A 19,763-nucleotide genomic window follows, 5' to 3' on the forward strand; every position below is an offset into this window, starting at 1 on the left:
CTGTCATTTCTGCCCAACACTGAATATACACAACAAGGATCAAATGTGTACACCTGTGGGCTGGGCAAAAATGGGTTACGGTTGCGTTTGCTATTACAGATAGAGGAGCATAACATTCAGAAGTGACTAGTACTGTATGGGCAACAACACAATTTAATTTACTTGAGTTTACCGAAACAATTCTTTATTTGCATGCATAACTATGAATTTAATGACACATAATTAGTAGCCAAAGACGTGTGTTGGAAAGTGTCACAGCAAATATAATTATTAGTGATTGCTACCTTGCAAAACATGGCACATCAGATGTGAAATTTTGAGAAGTAACACCTATATATAATTCCACGTGCATTCAAATTTCACATGTCTTGTCGTTTTTTAATTGCTCTTTTTCATCACTTTCTTCCAGGATACTTAGTATTGCTTCATTATGTGATAAAAAGGGATTGGTGGAAATGGAGAATTGTAAATTGAGCAATGTAGTTTGACTGTATTTAAATGTATCTCTTTAACTTCCCCAAAAAGAGTGTTATTATTATTATATGCTTGTAATGCTTTAAAGGCTGACAAGCTTTAAAGGCATCATGTAAAATAACAGAGTAATCAGAGTTCTCAGGATGGAGGTCCTGTTATTTCCACCTGTCATTAGATTTCAGTAGAAATTGGCTGTTAGGATGGGCACAATTCCCTACTGTATTCATCATGTTAAGGAAACAACTTATATTGCTGTAAAATAAAACAGAAAAAAGCATTCTACAGTTTAGATACTAAAAGTTTTTGAGTTCTGTGATTCAGAGTCCATTCCTATCCTGCCACCCCGTACTGGTGCAGCAGCCCCAGAAATGGGCATGCTCTATCAAGCAGATTGGGAGGCTTTGAACAGGGATTGAGGGCCTGATCGGCCCCAGCACTTCACCAGTGCTGAGTGTCACAAACACGCCATGAGGCATGCCAGTCTGTGCCAGACTCTGTGCCAGTCTATGCTGAGCCAGCGCTAGCTGGAGGCCCACTGCACACCTCCTGGAGCAAGGGCTGAGCTCTGGGTGGTAGAGAGGTGAGTCGGAGTGGGGGGGGAGGGATTCTGGGATGGTGGGAGGGCAGGGGAAGGTGGGACGAGGCAGGAAATGGGGCAGGAGAGGTAGGGCAGCAGAGCTCTGCTGCAACAGATCCAAAACCCCATGTCGAGCCTTACGGCCTGACATGGGGCCACTCAACTCTGCACTGGCCAAATAGCCAGCATAGACTTGAGCAGTTCCATTGCAGGGCTTGGGCCTTCCCCCCGAGAATCTGCAGGCGGCTACCTGAAGCCCATAGGATGCAGTGGTCACCATTTTGGCACCGCTGTTTCTTTATTTACTGGGCAGCTCAGGATTGGGCTGCTAAAATCCCCTTACATCTCCATAAGCCTTCTGCTCCGCAGTGGGTCTCCTCAGTTATGTGCCAGCAAAATCACTGGCTCCAGTCCAAGGAGAAAAAGGGGGCAATGAAGCTGCAGAAAAGGGTGATACGCAATCCTCAGTGCATGCAATCATCATTGGATCCACTACTGCCAGCAGCCTCCCCACTCCTTCATTATGTCCCCTTTTTGCCCCATTTTGCTCCTCCCTGCCCCTACCATTGCCTTATCTCCTCTGGCAGAACTGGGAGCAGTGGAGCTCCAGTGATGGACTGGGGGCATTGCCACACCACATGGCAGCGCTCCCAAAATGATCTCCAGTGGGGTACTGTGCACTTCTATAACAGCCATTTTGCATCAGCAGAGCTTGCTTATACTGTCGTGAAAGGCTTTGTGCGACAACTCAATCCTCAGTAGGATTGGGCTGGTAGAAAAACAACATTTTACATGCAGACACACTGCAAAAATCAGTCAAAAGACAAGGATATCCCTCCCTCCAGGAAGTGCAACTCCTCTTATATCGAAAACAATTTCAGAATCAAGTTACTCTATCTGGACACAGTTCTGGAGTGGATATGAATGATTACTAAAATGATTACTGGGCTGGGGCACTTTCCTTATGAGGAAGGGATACAGTGTTTGGGCCTCTTCAGCTTAGAAAAGAGGCACCTGAGGGGGGACATGATCGAGACATACAAAATTATGCAGGGGATGGATAGAGAGATGCTCTTTACACTCTCACATAACACCAGAACCAGGGGACATCCACTAAAATTGAGTGTTGGGAGAGTTAGAACAGACAAAAGAAAATATTTCTTTACTCAGCATGTGGTTGGTCTGTGGAACTCCTTACCATAGGATGTGGTGATGGCATCTGGCCTGGATGCCTTTAAAAGGGGATTGGACAAGTTTCTGGAGGAAAAATCCATTATGGGTTACAAGCCATGATGCGTATGTGCAACCTCCTGATTTTAGAAATGAGCTATGTCAGAATGCCAGATGCAAGGGAGGGCACCAGGATGCAGGTCTCTTGTTGTCTTGTTTGCTCCCTTGGGCATTTGGTGGGCCACTGTGAGATACAGGAAGCTGGACTAGATGGGCCTATGGCCTGATCCAGTGGGGCTGTTCTTATGTTCTTAATTTGGAGTTCAAATGACACTCAAGGGAAAGATGTCACAAGTGTATCTGCAGGGGGCTTGAACCAACCTGCTCAAATGTTTGCAAGAAGAATCAAGACAAGACCAAATGAGCCCACCAAAAGCTCAAATCTTTGTAAGCACTGACTGCTCACAAGGGTGCTCTTTTATTCAGTGCAGGCAAAGCTCACAGTGGTTGACGCCTCGGATGCTCCTGTATTCCTGCTTGAGGTGGCTATTTGAAGTTCCACATTGTGGTGGCAGATTCTTTTTTTTTTTTTAACTAAAGTGCCCTTGTGAGAATCTCATTATCTTCCAAGATTTCTCAGGGGAAAAGAGCAAATAGCACTCTTATCTGAATAACAAGGAAAACTTTCTGATACTCTTTACCATTATTTCATATTGCTGGAGGCTCTGCTCCGCCTACTATACCCATTTACTCCTCAGTAACTTGTCCAGATTTGGAAGTCAACAGTGAATATATTCTTCTTTTGGCTAAGGATACAACAGAAAATTATAATTGTTCTACATATACCTTGATACCTCTGTCCAAGATACCTCAGCAAGCTGCAGTGTGTGAAATGGCCATCCATGAAAGGCATATTGCCTTCGTATTCATGTGCACACATCTGTATATGCAAATACACTAGAGACAGAAGCATTCATTTCCCCCTCCCACACACCTGAAGATGTATGTACTGTACTAAAGATGCTGGAGAGGCAGTTGAACAATGAAGAATGACAACCTCTACAACTCACAATTATTTTTTTAAATGGTATCCTAAAAATAGGGGCAGAGTCCAGGAAACAGGGTCCATCCTTAGTAAGTGGAAACACTTGTAACTTTGAATAGGGTCTTGAATACAAGAACTTTCCAAGGGAATGTGCCACAGTTTATGCTCTTAAAGCTCAATCCTATTCTCCCCTCCCCCTCGCAACTGGTGCAGCTGCACCAAAAACAGGTCCACTGTGTCCAGCGTGGGGGAAATGGATCAGAAGACAACAGTAGGGAAAGGGGATTTAAATCCCCTTAACATGTATAGGCTTCCAGTTCCATAATGGGTCTTCTCAAACCTGTGATAGCAATTTCTCCAGTACAAAACCGAGGAGAGAAAGGGGGTGAAGAGGGTGCTGTTGTAGGGGATAGAATCCAGTGTGTGCCATTACCACTGGATCAAACTCCTCTCGCATCCTCCCCGCCTCCCATTATGCCCCATCCCTGCCCAGTTTTGCCCCTTCCTGCTCCCAATTTAAATCATGCATAGATTTTAATTCAGCATTGATAGCTTCCTTCCATGCTGTTTGTTCACTTAAAGGCATGTCCTTTATAGCGTCATATGAGGAAGGTTCAATGGATACTTGACAGATAGTCCCTGGTTTGAACTGATCAGGTTCCCTACGTTCTCTGGTGGATCTACGGGGTATACTGACATCCTCAACAGTCTCATCAGTAGGTTGTGGGTCTGGTATCTCAGTCTCAGGTTCTGGTTGCAAACCCTTTTCATCCATATCAGGGAATGTCTCCTCATCCCTAGGCTCCTCCTTCAGTATAGGAGGTAGTCTTTTAGGCGATTTCAGTTTTACTGGGACAGATGTCTTTGATTGTAATCCATTGTAATCTGCCATAGGGTAGGATGTGGCAACACATGGCCCCAAACGTTCCCACCCTGTAGTGTCCTCTAAGAATTTTGCACTTGCACTAATAACAATGTCCTTTGAGTGCAAGTACCCAAATCTGTACGCCTTGTGGTTTGCTTCATACCCAAGGAAGTACATCTTCCTACTTTTCTGTTGTCCTTTACGCCTTTGTGTCTTAGGAATGTGTACATATGCAGGGACACCAAACATATGTACATAGTCCAGAGAGGGTGTTCTCCCATGCCATATCTTATATGGTATCTGTCCAGTGCCAGAATGCCAAATCACACTTAATGTATGCGAAGCACACATCATTGCCTCGCCCCAATATTTAAATGGTAGTCCACTGTCTTTAAGCATACAGAATGCCATATTCTGCAAAGTTTGGCCCCGTCTTTCACAGTGGGCATTGTGTTGAGGTCGGTAAGGTGCTGACATGCGGTGCTCTATGCCATTTTCTTTTAGCAATCTTTCAAACCTTTGGTTCACAAATTCACCTCCCCGGTCAGTTATGATGCATTTGGGTAGCCTGCCTGTCTTCCTCTTTACAAACTTCAGCCAGTATTCCACTGTCTGGCTGGTCTGTGCTTTTGTGCCCATCAGATAACAAAAGCCAAAATGAGAATGGTGATCCTCGATGGACAACACAAACCTAGCTCCTCCCATACTGGGAGAGAATGGCCCAATTAAGTCCATGAATATTAGGTCTAGCACCTCTTTGGTAATGTAATTTCCAGGCTTCCTGGTGGGTATAGCTTTGGACTTGATAGCTTTACATACTTCACAATCCAAGTACAATCCGCATGATCTCAACGTAACCCCTTCCAATTGTTCTACTGTCCTTTTAAGGGCTGGGAAACAAGCATGTCCCAATTGGCGGTGTAACTTATGGATACAATGTGAGTGTGCTGCTTGGTTAATCAACACTGACCCCACAGTTTCTTTTGAAGTCGAGTATAACAAATACAATTCACCACGTAATTTAGCAGTTGCTACGTGCTCAGCATTCTTCATTATTTCACACTCCTCCGTATGGAATTGCAGGGTGTAGCCCTGTCTTGTCAACGCGGCAACAGATTGGAGGTTGTAGGTCAGGTTTGGTACATATACCATTTCAAGGGTTCTGTGCAGTACTGGCAAAAAGACCTTTCCCTTTCCACACACACTGGCAGTGACTCCATCTGATAGTGTGACACATTGGTTTGCAGCAGGCTCAAATGATTGAAACAGTCTCTTATCTTTGCAAATGTTTGCCGTAGCCCCACTGTCAATAACAAAGTAGTTTTCACAGTCCTTTGTTTTTCCGGTGACAGTCAAATTCACCCCTTCTCCTTTGCCATAACGTAGGGGTTTCTTTCCTACCCTTTTAGACCGACAGTCTTTGATTAAGTGGGAAGGGCTCTGGCAGTGATAACATTTTTTCATGGCAGAGTAAGCTTTTGCAGAGTCAAAGTCATTTACTCTTTTCACAGGTGCTTTCCCTCTTTGCAGGGCTGAGAAAGTCTGCTTGTGATCTCTAAGCATTTTGTTGTCTTTTCTCCTTCTTTCCTCATCAAGGAGTCTACTTGTCAGGCTGGCAATTGTTAGTTCTGCTTGGGGTATTACTTCCAAATTTTCCACAAACTGGTCATAGCTCTCATCAAGGGAGCAGAGAATTATGTACACCTGCTGCAGATCAGTAAAAATTAGCTCCTTTTCCTGGAGTTCCCCCAGAGTCCATTTCATAAACTCTAGGTGAGTTAGCATGTTCCCTCCAGGCTGGAGACGTGTCCATAGCAGTTTTTGCATGAGATGTATCTGTGCGCCAACACTATCTCGCACATAGATGGCTCTGAGTGCCTCCCAACATTCTTTCGCTGAGATAAGTCTGTCAATGTGGACTAGCTGCTGGTCCTCCAAGGTCAAGCCAATTATACATAATGCCCTTTCATTTTCCCTTTGGTAAATTTCTATTAGTTCTGCGTCGATCCTCCTCATTGAGGACTACCAAGTCTGGCAGATTAACCACCACATTCCACAGAGCCTCTCGCTTTAGCAATAAAAAGACTCTACGAGACCAAGTGGCATAATTATGTCTGTTCAACCAGGTTATCAGGAACCCTGAGGCTGCAACTGTGCTCATCTCCATGCTTTTAATCTTTTCAGTTGCCTGTAGCTTTAACAGTAACAACAGCAGTTCTTGTAGCTCACCAGTTCACTGGATCAACTTCAGCAGTTGCAGGGACCAAGGCAGCAGTTCCTGGGCCCATAACCCATGTTAAGGTTAGCTTGAATGGGATGATTGGTATAGGATCCCTGTGTTGTCCCAATGTGAGCAGGTTGCAAGAAAAACAGCAAATACAGCAGAGTACTTTCAGCAGATATATTTGAGCAAGGGATATCACAAATAGAGTAGTCAGTTAGCAGTCTAAGAGTCAGCACAAAGAGCAGTCAATCCAAGTATAACAAATCCAGATCAGTTTCCAACAATACACAGACAAAGGTTCAGTCCATAAGTCAGTAATAACATATACATACAGTATCCAGCCTCCTCAGTCACTGGCAGCAGTTCCTCAGTTATCTCCAACACCCCTACTGCTGCATTGGAAGCTCCAGCAGACTAACCTTATGTAGTCAGCTAAGCCAATCAGTGCTGGCTTGGTCACACCCAGGGTGTGTCAGTCCCAGGTGCCTGCTGATTCTGCTGACTCAGCAATCTACACCTGTTCCCTGAACCAACTTGTAAGCTGTGGTTCTGCTTCCCTCAGAACTCAAAGCTAACATTGTTTACTCCAGAGCTTCTATTGGGGTTGATCTAGCCATTTCTGGAAACCAAGCACTAAGACGTTTTGTGTTTGCAAAGGCAATCCTACTCACCCAGTAACCTTGCCATTTTGAAGATCAGTTTCTTTAAAAATGAGATATAGTTTTAATTAGGGTTAGTGCTGACATTTCAAAAAAAGGAAATGAAATTGGAAATGAATGTCACAGTTCCTCCCATGAAGACATACGTGAGAATTATCATGGGAAGCCCAACTGGTTTCTGTAAGACATGAAATTTCCTCCAAGGGTCTCTGCACATCCCTATTCTTAATATGCAGGTTTGAATACAATGGCAACAAGAGTATTACAACATTAAGAAGGTACTCCCAAAAGTAGCAACTTAACGATTCAGTTCCCTATCTTATTCCACTGTTTTAACTGCTGAGATGAATGACAGAGGTGACAGAGATAGAAACAAACCAGGCTTTCAGAATGCAGTGTCAGAAATAACTGAGTGGAAGTGATAAAAATGCCAGGACTGGGACATAACAATCAAGAAGAGTGACTGGAATAAAGAAATAAATACTGGTGCTGCTTCTGACAAGAAATGGTCATATGGCCCATTCCATACAGCGTCTACAACAGCAAATTTCGTGATTTGCTGCCATAAGTCCTGCCACAGCAGTATAAAGGTGCGCTCTTACCATATGTTCCACAACTGCCAGCACATATGGCTGGAGGCTCCATGCAACTGCCAGTGAACTCTGGACACCCAACAGAGCATGTATGGTGGCATGGGGTTGTTTGGGGGAGGATTAGGCAGGGATCAGATTGGGGCAGGGGGTGGTTTGGGGGTGGGAGAAAAGGGATCTCAGAGCCAGCAGTGCATGCCAAGATCCTATGTTTTCCTTCCCTGCATGGACCCACACCCGACTCTCCTTGGACTTATGTCAGCGAAAGAGCTGGCGTAGGTCTGAGGACACCCAATGACGGCCAGGCAGCCTATGGAGAAGTAAGCAAAACATATTTTTACTTACCTCTCTTGAGCTATCTGCTCAATCCCTCTCCCAAAACGGGATGCAGTGCATGATCTGTTGACACCAGTGCTTTGTGTAAACTGGTAGGGGTTGGGATTGGGCTGATCGTTGTCATCTTAAGGAGCAGTGATGTTCTATTCTCTCCCCCACCCCCAATATACATAAAAAGCAAGGGAAAAGTATGGGCCAACCAGATGGAAATTACAGTGCAGTACAAGCTTCAAGATATTGCATTCCCCTTCCAGGTTCGCACTAATCTGAGTTCTGCTCTAAATAACTCATTTCACATTTAGATGATATTCATGTGAGAAACTGGAAAATACACAGGCAGTATCATGTGCAGTTTCAGTAATGTTCTCCCTCAGGCACCTGCTTCAAATTATCCATGAATAATGTGTGGGATTTTTTTTATTTTTTTTTGGGGGGGGGGGTTAGTGCAGCATTTGTGTCTTTGTGTCACACAGATTGAGATGTACAAGTACAATAGTGCCAGCTTTCCTGCCAACCAGTGTATTTGAATGCCAAAGCAAATACTCTTGTGGAGAGTACTTAGGCTTAAAAGAAGGTAGGGTTCTCCTTTGCAGTACTGGCACCCTTTGTCTGCCTGTGAAGTGTATGCCAAACAAAAGCACCATTTTGAAAGAGATAGAGTACTTTCATTTAGCAGCAAACTATGCATCATGGAAAAACCTCTAGGGACCAAAGGAAAAGAAGCTTCAGAATGTTTGTCTCCCAAATCTCTCCTGTGTATAGTTTAGACCAGGGGTCTCCAAACTTTTTAGTATGAGGGCCACATCATACGTTTTACATGTTTTCACAGGCTGAAAAAAAATCAGACTTATTTATGAAAGAATGAAATTTAAATGAAGGTTGCATCTGAACAACGAAAATACTACAATTATCTTTGTAAATGAGATAAGTAATGCACAGCATACTATCTCTGCCCAATCTGTTGTGGAAACCTGATTTGTAATGAATTGTTTGCCCATGTGCAAAAATGATTTTATTTCCTCACTGTGATCATTTTATGGCATTGTTGAAAAGTCAACTTGCAGAAACTCAATTTGTTTTATTGGCAGGAGTGAGGTTAATACTGAATTATTATGGTTTGTGGGTCTTAAAACATATGGTGCAGGTGGCTGAAAATTAGGGCTAGCCAGGCTGACACCACTCTGGCCATATCAAAAGGAGTGTGGTGGATAGAACCACACGTTAACTGTCTTGACCACGTGGTTGGGAAAAAATATTTTCAGTTGCTGAGGACTGGATAAAATCTTGTGGCAGGCTGGATGTAGCCCCTGGGCTATAGTTTGGAGTCCCCTGGTTTAGTACTTATGTAGCAAAAAGCCAACTCAATTGCCATGGGTCCTGATATTTTGTGGCACGTGTAACACTTAGACCAGCTAGAGCACAAATTCCAGAAGCACATGTAGCATGCACAGTAAAATGTTATGTACTTGGCTTTGGAATAAGTGACTGACATGCACTCCCTGAGACTAACAGGCTCAAAAGCATTTTTTAAGTCACAACAAGGTGGCTCTTCCCTGTAAAATATAGCCGTGTAAAAACCTTGGACTGCACCAGACTTCAAGGTGATCTTGCTCAACATTCTTTCTCTTGGAAAATGATGCATCTGTAAATATTTCACCAAGTACAGATGGAGATAAGGAATGACATTTAAAATAATTCTACCTATGTACAACATTACGGAACATCAAGAAATGGAGACAGTACCTTGGCTTTATCTCTCATGGAGCCTTTCCCCAGGATCGACATTTTTGCGCCTGTTTCTTCTTGTAACCTTTTCAAGGAATTTCCTCTCGGACCAAGCAATTTGCCCACGAAATTGAACTGGAAGAAATTAAGGAGAGAGATGGGATAGAAATTAGAATATTTTTTCCCCCTAGAAGCACAGTAAATGTTGAGGAGGATAAGTGAGGATGAGACAACACATTATTTATTTAATCACCTTATAGACTGCATTTCAGTGATAACAGTTCCCCAAAGCAATTTCCAGTGGCCAGAATGTAAAGCAAGTCACAAGTAAAATTATAAAAGTTACCATTACAGAAGGTGACACAGTGTGTGTCCTCCAGCGAGCTGCTTTTGTACCTCCCAAGAGTCCCTACTTGTAGGTCAGTACCCAGAGACACCAAAGGCATGGCTGCTGGCTGCCTACAGTTCTTTTAAAGACATCCTGTAATAGTCAAACAGGAAGTGGTTCTTAAGAGCAGCAGAGATGGACATTTTTGTTCCCTACAGCATCCTCCTCCCCCTGGCAATGTCAGGACCAATCAGAAAGGGAGCAAGTCAGCAGAAAGTAGGGATGCTGAAGAAATGCTCCCAAGCCAGGCTCAGAAACTAATTTCATGGGTTCATTAAAAGTTTGCCTGCAAGGCAGTGGTTCCTAAACTTTTTTGACTGGCAGCTCCCTCTACCAATTGGCCCATTGGCTGCGACTCCTCATTAGGACTACAATTCTATGCATTATACAGGATTTTATATAGGGCATTGTATAGAGCTACAATTCTATACATTGAACAGGGCGGTAGGTTTTTCGCGAGGATTCTGCAGCTCCCCTGGCTCACAGTTTAGGAAGCACTGTGGTAAGGAGAAAACTTTACATGTCTCTAAAGTCTTATCAGCTTGGATTATGGGGCTGGTCACCAGGCATCAAAGTGGTTGGCATTCTGCTCCAGTCACTCACAGCTCCGGCAAACTGAGATAACTCATTGGAATGGCCAGAGCAATGGAGGTGGGACTTGAGATGCAGTAACTGCTGGTCCATCGTTTTTCTTCTTGTTTGGTTGGAGAGAGGTATCTGCCATCCCACCCACCCAGAAAGACAGTCTGGGATTAGACAATCATAGTTGTCAAGAAAATAGACTTGTTTTCTTGCTACACAATGACAGCAAATAGCCCTCATAGGCAGCATTCCTCCATAGGTCATGCAGACTCTCAGCCATCAGTGTTTCTGCCTCACTTAGATTCAATCATAGTTTCTTTACGCTCACTGAGATCATACATGCACATACACATTATCTGAACAATGGGAACCAATGAGGTGTTTGAGTGTGCATATGTATTTTAGAATTCGATCCTTTAGAAACTTTCTACTAATTATCCAACAACATTTATGCTTAAGGGGGTTGCTCTTGCACAAATGAGCAATGAACTGCATAAAATAAGTAAACTGGGAATTTTAGTCATTATGGTTCAAATAAGTAATTGGGGATTTAAAAAAATTTCATGTACGATGAGGCACTCCTGTATGCATGCTTAGGTGAAGTAAAATCTTTCAAAATTAAACAGCTTTGGTGTTTCAAATAAATCCCTTGAATCTTAGATTCCTGAAGGCAGGAATTTGTAGCAGATACTCTGCCGGTTTCACACCAAGAAGTAGCAACACATTTTGCTTGACACTTGACGCTGCCAAGGTTTGTAGTGGTAGGGACCATGGGGAAGGATTGTATGCAGTGGGAGTGCTAAACTGAACCAGTAGCCTGAGCAGGACAATGTTATTTCCTGTCGTATTTTATTTTATTTCATTTTTTTTTTAGTTCATACAGGTAGGACCTTGGTATCTGCAGGGGTTTGGTTCTGGGACTCTCCACAGATACCAAAAAACACAAAAATAGTAAACAGTAAAAGCAGTAAATAAAAGCAGTAAACACAAAACAAACACAAGTCAGTCAGGCAGTCAATTAGAACAGCTATTTTGCAGCTTGCTCAGAGAAAAGTGACTCCTTCCCTTTGCCCTGGCTCCTGATTAATCACTTCCACACTCCATTGTTCAGCAAGTCAGGGCAAAGGAAGGGGGTCACTTTTCTCGGAGCGAGCTGCAAAATAGCAGTTCTAATAGTCTGACTCCCTAGAAAAGTGGTTTTTAGAATGGGGATTGTAAAGGGAAATTTTTCCCCCTTCTCCAGGAAACAGCTGCGTCCTTATTTGCAGTGGCCATCAATGTAGACTCTAATCTGTGGATAAAAAAATCATTGTATAAAAAGGTTGGACCTTTATGCTGCCTTTCTCTTGTAGAGTCTGAGATAGTTTGTAGAAAAAAAACAACAGTGTACAGAACCAACAATAAAGCAGATCAATCCTGGCAAAGAATATTAATGCAGCAGCAATAACAAAACAAGCAAACCAAACCATGCAGAATAAACTTCAGAGAGCTCATCTAAAAAGATGTCTTTTTGAAATGTGGAGTTTTTACAGGCTGTCTGAAAGTGTACAATATGGCAGCCAGTTGTGCAATATGGGAAGGACATTCCAAAGGGCTGATGCCACGACTGAGGAGGCTCAGCTTTCTGTGGATGCTTGCCCACCCTCAGATAGGCTTAGCCCCTAAAGCAGGGTCCTAGTTGCGAACCTGAGCATACCGAGGGATATATGCAGCAGGCAGAAAAAGGCCCTCAAGTGCACAGGTTCCAAGCCATTTAGGACTATAATAGTAAAAACTAGGACCTTGAATTGGGCCCAGAACCACACAACCAGCCAGTGCAAGCTACACAGAACAGTCATACATTGTCCACAGTGTTTTTCTAAAGTGGGATTTAAACTTTGCAGAATAGCTTGGGATGGGGTGGGATGGGGAACTAGAATAATCCTCAGCTAAAAGCTAGCTTCTTATCTAACTACAGCTTGAACCAGACATCATGTGACATGTAGTTAAAAATGTGTTTTTATTTCCTTGAAGCTGCCATGCAGGGTCACAGTTCAGATTAGGATCGTGGCTCATCAATGGAGAGTTTTAACCCTATATCTCTGCACTGTTTTCCCACTGAAAACCACACTGCCAGGTGGCTGTTTAACCCTTGAAGTGCCATATGCTACAATAGCACATTAAGGGTTATAAGCAGTTGGTTCAGGAGTGACTTTTTGCAACAGGAGGATGGCACAGAGCTGAAGGTCTAGATACCTCCAGTTGGAGCCGCAGTCCCACACAAAGGACAGCTGCTACAGAACACTAAAGGAAGTCCCAAACCTCACATCAGATGGCAAACACAATGTGTAATTCAGGCGTAAATCTCTGGTCATTACTACAACCACACAACAGTCTGGTTAATGATTTATAAGAAAGGCATTTTTTCTCCACCCATATGTATAAAAACTGGATGCTCAGATTTATGTTCTACATGAAGAAATCACTACAATAGTTGGCTCTTTGTTAGTTCATAGCAACCACTTATGTCTAGAGAGACCAGCACATAGACTGGAAGTCCACATGCTGGCACAGGTCCAAGAAGCAGATGGCTAGTAACTCTAAGCAAACAATTTCCAGTGTGCATGTCCATATGGAGATAGCAAGCTATTCCCTTGGTTTTCGGTCGAGTAATTTTCTGTCAGACTTTGGTAACAAGTTGTGGCATGTAAATAAAAGAACTTAAAGAGTCTTAGTATTAAAATAAATTTTCTGGTTGAAAAATAATTGTGTTCAGTCTCTGATGTCTCTTTATGTAGGGAGATTTAATGAAGCAAAATGGAGCAAAACTGCCATTTATTTTTTCCTATTACGTATATTAGCACGTTAATCTATGATTCTCTCATCCAGCCATTTTCAACACACTGGTGTGCTGTGATTGGTCCACAGGTGTGCCACAGGAATTTGGCGGAGGGTCATTTATTAGGAGGGCTGTTGGGGGATGTGAGCCCCCTACTGGCATCATGGTATGCCTTGTCAATTGTTAAAAAATAAAATAAAACTGATGGTGTGCCTTGACAATTTTAGTGCCTTGTCAGTGTGCTGTGAGATAAAAAAGATTGCAAATCACTGCTCTAATCTGTAAATAACACTGCTGTTGCATTGTATCATTTGTGTGATATTTTTTAATGCAGTTAATTAGAAGAAACTAAGCACCGACTGTAGTCAGGCTGTGGACCTTTTGCCTGTCTGACATTAATAAATTTAAAGTCTGTTTAACAGTTTTCTGGATAGTTTTCTGGATATCTCTGTTTCCTCTCTCTGCGATTTTTCACTGTTCAGATACACTAATACGGTTGTTGCTACCAAGTACTATACTCATGCTGCCGTATGAATAGATGTGCCCAAAAGATATCAACAAACGTAGGGAAGGCCTCAAGTATATGAAGATGCTTCTTCAGACATTTCAAATCCAATACTGTACATTTACTGCATCAATGTAGAATAGTATACAGGTTGAACCTACTTATCTGCATATTTTTTGATCTGCAAATTTGGCTCAACATGGGTTCAACCCCTGCTGAGCCGGATTCAGCCCAACCTGAAGCCTCTGTAGGCTCTTTGGAGGCCCATGGTGGCTGCATGTAGTTTCCATGGGCCTCAGAATGGTCTCTGGAGGTCCTAGAATAGCACTTCTAGTTTTTTCCTGAGAACCAGAAGTGCCCTTCTAGTACCTCCGGTGGCCATTCTGAGGCCCATGGAGGCCCTGTACAGCCTCAAAGGGCCTCAGAATAGCTGCGGATGCAACTGAAGCAAGGCTCTGGTTGTTTTCAGAGCTCAATGGAGTCCAAAATCCACATGATTTGATTTCATGTGGAATTCGGTATCCATGAGGAGTCCAGGATCAGAACCCTTGCTGATAACAAGGGTCCACCTGTACTCTGCATGAAACAGCACTGATCTAAGGTTCAACCCAAAGTTTAAAAGACAACGGATTGGCAAGTGCTCACCATATGCTTCAGTAGCATGGTTTTGCTCTAGGACTGAGTCCAAGGCTGCAATCCTAGACACACTTCTCACCAATTTCCATTTTTTTGCATCAAAATCTGCCCTTTCAACAAGGTAGAACCTTTTCCCCCAACAGTAGGCAAGTTATCCCAACCCCCAAAAATGGTTAGGCTGTTTAATGCAAGCCCGCACTCCAACACTCCAAACACAGAGACATTTCAGCTACTGCACAACTCTCTCAAACGACAATGGAAAGCTTCACAACCCTGGGCAAATATCTCAAAATTAGCAAAGCATTTTAGGAGAGGAAAAACCAACTACATTTTTAAATCACATATGCAAAGATGAAAATGACAGTTCTTGAACCGTTTCAACCTTCTTTCTTCTTCTTCTTCTTCTTCTTCTTCTTCTTATTATTATTATTATTATTATTATTACTATTATTATTATTTTTAATGTAAATGCCTAATGAATTCCATTGGCACACACTTCAAAAGGATTGCCATTCAGGTAGACTCTCCAGGTTTAGCGCAGACGGTCATGGATTCTCATACGAATATGCGCATCAATCACATTGCTGAATTAAAGAGTAAGTCATCAGTGAATGAGGGTAGCAGCATACTATATGAAGTCAATGGAGATTGTTGTGCTGAAAGGTCTATCAGTGGTTTTATGAAACATTTTTAATTGCATGATCAGGTTGTATTATGTTTTATATATACAACCTGGCTGACATCCAAGTTGAAGGAGACTTAATTATTTCAGAAATTGTATATCAAAATCTAATTAAAGGATGCATTATCATTCACTGGAATTTTGATTTCATCATTAATAGCAATTATAATTAAGGCAGCACTTACATAGTGATTTGCATGTTCACAACGCAAACATTAATTTTCTTATTCAAGTCATGTTCATATTCAAAGGAAAGCACTTATTTTAATTTGACTGACATGCCCATACTCATTAATGTGGCTTTAAAGAGAGATTGTTTATGTAAAAGCAGTTCTGCTTAAACTGAGGGATGTTTATGATGTTCCATGTCTCAACACGTATTTTCACAATGTATTCAGTTAAGTGATCTGAAAATGTCCAGAAAGTAGTCTGACGTGGATGTATCAAACATCTCTTGCTGTGCTCTCAGGACCTACCATGCAGGTCACACATCTCATACTCATGCCTGGGAATTTTAACCTTACAACGCACTCACTTGACTGCACCATCAAGTGATGATCGTCACTGAGTGAATGGATCGTCACAGATCTAACGCCACAGACAGAACTTTTGCATTGCTTCGCACCATCTGAAATGCAATGCCTTTCTGTGTGATCAGCTTGTACATTCCGCTGCCAATTATCAATTAAGGACTAGTTCACACATTCATGCACATTGCTTGATGTGAATAAGCTTGAACAGAAACAAGTTTGAATCAAGAAACAAACCTGATAGGGATTTAGGGACAGATTAGAGATGGAGAACTCTCCCCAGACTCAAATCAGATAGGATAAAATAGAGCTCAAACCTTTAAAAAACTGGGAAATCTCTTGACTTAATTGGAGCCTATACAGATAGATTTGGATCTCACCCCCCAACTAACCTATATTTCCAAGGTCTGATGGTGCCCACCGTACTATATAGAAGCACATACCATGTGCCTCAGGGAGGAGAGACACCTTTTTCTTCCCTCCAACTTGCAGTCACTACTGGAGCACCAGTAGGCAGATAAGTAGCTGGGAGGAGAGGGTGGAGCATTGATGGTGAATGGGAAGGAGCAAGGGTGTTTGGAGCTGACTAAATAGGAGGAATGAGGTGCTGAAATCATCTCAATCTCAGATTAAAAGCCCCGAGCTGGGGAAAATTCAGAGGGTCATAAGGCTCACACCATGTGTTATGTGAACCCCCAAGATTCACACTCTCAAGCCACCAAATACCTGGCCTGTGCAGCGGACCTGGATGGATTCGACTTTAAGCAGTTGGCAAACCAAAAAGAAAGAAAAACAGCTGTTTAAACAGACTAGGCGATTCTGCCCATCATCCCACTTACTAAATACATGCCCTGGAGTAAGCCTCAGTTCTGAGAATGAAGCTGCTAGTCTTTCCATGCCAGCCTGCATGTCATAACTTTTAGAGCACAATCCAAAGGTAGACTTGGGCCAGCACAAGTTGCTGACACCGGCCTGGGAGGGTTGCAAATGTGCCATAAAGCATGTTTGTGCCAACCTGGGAGTTGGGGAGGTCGATGCAAAGAGTTGCATCGGGCTACCTGTGCTGGATCCTGCCCCAGCCAGGTAAGTTTGCGTCGGCTGAGTTTGGCTTATGCAGAAATCTGGGGAGGCATGGGGAGAACGGGGAGGAGGCGGGAGGGAGGGAGGTGTTTTAGGATGGGGGAGGGCAAGTGGTAGGTGTTCCTGGGGGAAGGTGGGCAGGGAGCAGGAGGTGGAGCCAGGATTTGGCAGTTATGCCGGATCCTGATCCCAATCTCAGGTGGCGAAGAGCAGCCCCTGGCCACTCTGTTCTTCGTGGATCTGTGCCACCTCATCAGGTGGCGCAGATTCAAGTAGACCCATGGGGCTGTGACACGGGGTAACGGGAAAGGTTTCCCCTAGTCTCGGGCTGCACCACTTTTGGCCCCAAACTTGCGGTAGATGCAGCACAGGCCCACTGACCTGCCTGCTCCAGCACAAGTTAGGATTGGGCTGTTAGTTTAGCATGTCCTGAAGTCAGGGATTTTCAAGGTAATTTTGATTATTTGCAATTTTTGGCTTTATACGCTAACTTTGGAATGTAACCCTCACAAAAGATGAGGGACAACTAAGTATGATTGTATTGGTGATATGTGTTTAAGACAGTTGAGTATAAAGGAAATAGACATGGCTGCAGAAGAAAATAGAAATGAGAATGAAAATTGTCTATGTGTATGAAAATAAATGAGCCCCTATATGCCGATGAATATGTGCATATGGTTGGGGATGTGTATGTCAGGTAATAAGCTGGTGTAAGATAGCTGTTGAAGGCAGATGTTGTCAGAGTTAAAATGACTGGGGGGGGGGACACTTTGTTGGATGGGCCATGTGGGAAAGGAGAAATGATCAAAGACTGAACTTTGTGTAAGTTCAACTGGACACTCAATGGAAAAAAAGATGAAAGGAAGTTAGCCTATAACTGCATTAATAACATCCAAAGTCTTGCCAGCATATTTCATCCACAACTTTTATATCAAAGAGCAAGATTTGACTCTCAATTTCTAAGAGGATTATTTAGTTAATACTCAATTTCCTTCTAAAATAACATTACTGAGAGCTTCACTTCCATTGCAAGACAATCCTCTTTTTGCCCTAATATTTATACTTGATAACATAGTATTTAACAGTTTGGACATACTAAGAGCAATCTACTGGCAGAGATACAGCTCTGTAGAACTTGCCTTTAGGAAAAAGGATAAAGAATAGAGATAGTTTCTGAAGCCATACTTTCTGTAATGGCTTCTGAAATCATTCCTTGTAGTTTGATTTGAAAACCCAAACCTCCAAAAGTATGTGTTTGAAAGGAATTCAGGAACCTTCCCGGTCTGACCCTCATTATACTGACTGTAGTGAGGAAGTGATGCAGTTGCAGCTAAGTATGCTTTGCTTGAACATATTAGATGTAATTAACTTGGGAGGGACTGATTTGCCAGAGTGAACTGAAGATATCATATCACTTAGGATGGCATCACAGCAACACCCTGGAGTGCTTTGCTGGGAAGATAACTTTCTGGGTAGCTTTACAGGAAAAGCTACTTAGGAGTGTGTCTCTCACACTCTAGTGCACACACACACCCTAGTCTCCCCAGAATTGTTTTTGCCTTCCTCACAAGTCTGCACATGTGATTGTTCAAGTGAGAACCACCAAACGCATCTCAGATTTTCCTTTTGGAGGAATTCACTGAAACTAGAGATGCAGAGACTTTCTCTGAGAAATTCTGCCGGTGTTTTTGCAGTAGAAACTCTTTTTTGGTGTCTCTTGAGACACGGCAGATTTTTGCCCAGACAGAAGCTTCCAAATTTAACTCCAATTCTGAGTCAAACTCCAGTGAAACTTATACAGTTCCTTTTTGGGAAAGATATTTTTAAACAACAGTTCCCTGGTTGAAAAGCTGCCAGAGCTATTAGAATAACTCTGCACTGACACCTCTATCTGAAGTGCATTTACACTCCCTTTAATTTACATGGAAGCTACTTCCAACTATGTATGCTTTGATTGCACCTTTATTGAAATAGGTCCAGCAAGGATCTGTTTGGTGTGGATTTTATTCCAGTTAAAGAAACAAAAAGCTATTTTTTATCCAAGTTCTTATATCCCCACCTTTCTGCCACTGAAGAGGGCCCTTAAGTAGCTTACAACATTTTAAAAAGTACAATGCAGAAATAAAACTCCCTGGCCTCTCTAACTGAACTAGTGCTATAAGCTCCCTCTGGCCTGGGCACATAGTCTTTTTTCCTCCCATCAGGGCACACAGATATTTATCTCCTAAGTATAAGGGCCCTCACTGGCTCTCATCTGGTAACAAAGTGGTTCCCCAAACTGTGGGTCGGGACCCACCATTGCACCGCAACCCCATTTTTGGTGGGTTGTGAAACCGACAAGCTGATAGTTTAGAAGGAAAATATATTGATCCCTATAGAAAGCTAAACTGAACCACTTGCAAACCACATGCATTTAATTGCAAGTAAGCAACTGTGCCTCGGCTCTTAACAAAGGCCAGGCAAAGGGGGATGCTAGGCCACCAGAATGGTCCTGATCCTATGAATGTGGAGTTCAACAAACACTCCAAGAACATTCTCCTCCACCATAGCAAAAAGGATAAAAACAGAGGCTTGAGCAGCTGGTAAAGTGAAACTTTTTTAAAGATTTGTCAAGTTAGGTGGGGTCCCAACAAAGTGTCATTTTAAAAAGTGGGTCCTAAAAAGTTTGGGTATCACTATGGTAACAGGTGGGAAATGACTATAGTTCAATTGTAAGGCACATGCTTGGCTTGCAAGAAGTTCAATCCTAGGCATCTCAAAGCTAGGCTGGGAAAAAGCCCTGTCTGAAACTCTGGAGAGCCATTGCCTGTCAGCACAGATAATATTGGCCTTGATGGAAGACCAATGACTTAATATACAGCAACTGCCTGCGTTCAT

The 19,763-nt window shown here is 42.9% G+C and overlaps 1 protein-coding gene across 1 annotated transcript in view; it reads right to left on the bottom strand.

Annotated features, from left to right (window-relative positions):
* KHDRBS2 (KH RNA binding domain containing, signal transduction associated 2) overlaps window positions 1–19,763 on the bottom strand; it is a 386,303-nt gene that overhangs the window by 207,620 nt on the left and 158,920 nt on the right. Inside the window, exon 3 of the mRNA XM_066609491.1 lies at window positions 9,684–9,800. Within this exon, the coding sequence (XP_066465588.1) occupies window positions 9,684–9,800 (117 nt within the window). The remainder of the gene's footprint in view (window positions 1–9,683; window positions 9,801–19,763) is intronic.

This window comes from Tiliqua scincoides, chromosome 1 (assembly GCF_035046505.1).
Source record: "Tiliqua scincoides isolate rTilSci1 chromosome 1, rTilSci1.hap2, whole genome shotgun sequence".
Taxonomy (NCBI): domain Eukaryota; kingdom Metazoa; phylum Chordata; class Lepidosauria; order Squamata; family Scincidae; genus Tiliqua; species Tiliqua scincoides.